General features: G+C 40.6%; 1 protein-coding gene across 2 annotated transcripts; it reads left to right on the top strand.

Moving 5' to 3' along the window:
• On the top strand, positions 1 to 816 carry LOC128361073 (high choriolytic enzyme 1-like). 2 transcript variants are annotated; one of them, XM_053321631.1, is made up of 2 exons: positions 1 to 76; positions 113 to 816. In XM_053321631.1, the coding sequence occupies exons 1-2, from the start codon at positions 1 to 3 to the stop codon at positions 814 to 816; spliced, it is 780 nt and encodes a 259-aa protein (XP_053177606.1). The 2 variants fall into 2 exon arrangements, with proteins under 2 accessions (XP_053177606.1, XP_053177605.1); XM_053321630.1 differs by having other exon boundaries at positions 1 to 816.
• Positions 817 to 3,420: the final 2,604 nt, after the last annotated feature.

Genomic DNA, 3,420 nt, shown 5'->3' on the forward strand with positions numbered 1-3,420 from the left:
ATGAGTCCCTCTGTCAGCCTGCTGCTGCTGCTGCTGCTCGGCCTCTCTCAGGCAAATCCTATCGAGGAGGAAATCAGTGAAGAAGGTCTTCTCAAGGAGGAAGACATCGAAGACGAGGTGAATGATGACACTGTTGACATCGGCACCAGAATTCTGATGTCCAACAACGCCACCGATGAGACACTGCTGGAAGGAGACCTGCTGGCTCCCAAAACCAGAAACGCCATACGATGCTGGTCCCAGAGCTGCATGTGGAGGAAGGCCCGTAATGGCCAGGTGGTGGTCCCTTTCGCTATCAGTGGTCAGTTCAGCAGCTATGAGAGGCAGACAATCGAGAGAGCCATGAGAGGCTTCCACAGCAGTACCTGCATCCGCTTCGTCCCCCGTAGGAGAGAGCGCGACTTCCTCAGCATCGAGAGCAGAGGTGGATGCTTCTCGGCTCTGGGCAGATCAGGAGGCATGCAGGTGCTCTCTATCAACAAGCAGGGCTGCATGTACCACGGCATCATCCAGCACGAGATTATCCACGCTCTGGGCTTCCAGCACGAGCAGACCAGGAGCGACCGTGATGGCTACGTCAAGATCAACTGGCAGAACATGAACCGAGCCATGGCCTACAACTTCCACAAGCAGAACACCAACAACCTGAACACTCCTTACGACTACTCCTCCATCATGCACTATGGAAGAACAGCCTTCTCCATCAACGGCAGGGACACCATCACCCCCATCCCCAACGCCAACACCCGGATCGGTCAGAGGCGAGGCATGTCAGGCTGGGACGTCAAAAGGATCAACCTGCTCTACAGATGCTAACAACACTGCTGACCTGCTGACCCCTTCACAGCCAAAGATATTATTTAGGAAAACAAAAGCTATTATGACCTTTCAGTTCTTGTCACCAAATTCTTTCAATATGTTCAGACAATAGAGAGTAAGATGACGTCTAAAAGTTGTCTAAAATGTCTTTAATAAAGTCAGTGAAAAATCATTGTTGTGTTATTTCCATCTATTTGTCTATTTACATGTTTGTTACATGTAGCACAAACACTCACAGCCACGCAGGGATCCACAGACCACAACAACCACACAAACCTTCCTGCTGGCACCTAATCTAATGGTGGAAACTACTGTAAAGAAACAGAGAAACTAACAGTCTCTCAGAGTGACATCTGAGAGAGCCAGTCCCTTTTTTTTAACTTTAGCTCCACAATGAAACAGGTGTTCACACCCTATAGCCTGGTGGGGGTGTGATATGAGTGGGTGGGTGAACATGGGGGGCTTCATCTGCTGTTTTAACACGAGTTACGATAGAGCTATTAAGATGTTTTTCATCACAAAACATGGTTTAGAGTTTTGAAGAAGTGGGGAAATTATTGTTTACTTGTGGTTTTCTTTAGTTCATGCACCTTTGATGAACTGTGGTGTTGTATTAGATTTTTTTGCCCTTTACCCCAGTGAGAGGCAGCCTTTGCATGTTCGTCCCATCTGTTTTCATCTTCCCGTGGTATCTCTCGCCTCGGCTGCCTGCCTGCCAAAATTCTCTGCCATGAAGAGAAGCCTTTTCCTACAGGCTCTGCCGTGCATATGGAAGACCCTCCTCCAACACATAGCAGACAGGCAGAATGCTGTTTCTAACTCTGTACTCTGCTGTAAATCAAAGCAATTTATATAAAAGATCTGTATACCAGTAGTAATTACTAACACTGTCGCAACTACATCAATACATAACGACAAAATGCGCAATCTGAAATAATTTTTTAAATTAAAGATCATCTTTGGATATATATATGACCAGACAAAAATGAAACTGTCTACTTAATAATTCTCCTTAATCTACTCATTCTCCCTCACTGAAGGAATCTCTCTATTATCTAAGAACATGCAAATATTTGTCATTTAAACGTCTGACTGCTAGACACAGAATGTCTCCTGCTTCATTATTAAGGCCTTTATCATTGTATAGTATGTGCACTGCAGGCTCAAGGCTTCAACATCATACTTGTTTAAGCTGCAAACTGGATCATAATTGGTTCCACACTAATTGTGATGTCACAAATCCTATTGGTAGGCCCATACCTTAAAGTCTTTTTTTTTTTAGAAAATACAGAGAAATGTTCCACTTTCAGCAGATAACATTGAAAAAAGCCTTGTAACATCAAATATTGCACATATAGTTCTGCAAAGTAAAGTTCAACACTTCAAGTGCAATAAAAAAACAAAAACAACAACAAAAAAACAACAACAACAAATTTGTGTGAAGGGGGACTTTAATCTTTCATCATTGCATTGCAGCACCACATTTCAGATTAAGGAAAACTCCTCAAGTGATGTCTGATCAGGCAGGATAACATGGAGCTAAAACATCATATGCTTTATAAATTAAATAGCTATTTGACTAAGTGTTGTAAAATGGGCCACACTATACAGACAATTATGTGTTATTTTCTCTTTTCTGTCATGTACTGAAGAACCAAAATGGCAAATTTTCTGTCACCATACATATTTACCAATGACTACATACTATAGGAAAAGGATTTCCATGACACTTTTACTTTTACATTCCCATCTCTGGTCTGATAAGCTAAGTGCCTTAAATATCAGTATCTATATCAATATCAACACACCCGCATTTGAGTTGTATAATGTTCTGTACTGCCCTCTAGAGGTTAGTGAAAATAATGCTAGCAAGGATTAAATCCAATTCAACTCAACTCAGGTCAGATCAGTAAAAAAATTGGTAATTTAAATGAACAAAACAAAACAAACAAACTGTACACATATCACACAAGTTGTACCAATGTAACAGATTGCCACCTGCCAAATATTTGTATTACTGTACCCTGTGAAGTAGGATTTTTCAATCATGTTTTGTTTTGTTTTTGTTGTACTTTAATTAATCACACAGTGCAGGATAACCTGACAAGAAAACACATGACAGGATAAGGCTCAGACTCTGGATGAATTCATCAGATTAAGTAATGAAGCATCATGAATTATATTGAGCACTATACTAACATAGTTACTGTCTGACATAAGCCTTGTGCTTGATAATTCAAACAAACTACATTTCACATGATATCATGTCACAATTTACATTTTGTCAGACTGAGTTTACATTAACTGAACCAAACGGACTTGATTTTAATTGAAAATATTAAACATTAAGAAGTACAGAGACCTTTAGAGGGTGAGGTTCTTGAGGTTAAAAAGAGGCACATGGGAAAATACTTTAAAACACCATACACTGACATAATTTAGAGCATCATTTGTTGAATTATAGCAACTCATATTCAAACAGAATGTAAAAGATAATCTTTAAACACATCATATCATAACATATATGTGAAATGTTAGCTGAAGTCACTTGTGCGCTTGCTCCATGGACTCAGTGGTGTCGAAGCAAGTTGAAGAGGAAGA

The sequence above is a fragment of the Scomber japonicus genome, chromosome 1 (genome assembly GCF_027409825.1).
Source record: "Scomber japonicus isolate fScoJap1 chromosome 1, fScoJap1.pri, whole genome shotgun sequence".
NCBI lineage: Eukaryota > Metazoa > Chordata > Actinopteri > Scombriformes > Scombridae > Scomber > Scomber japonicus.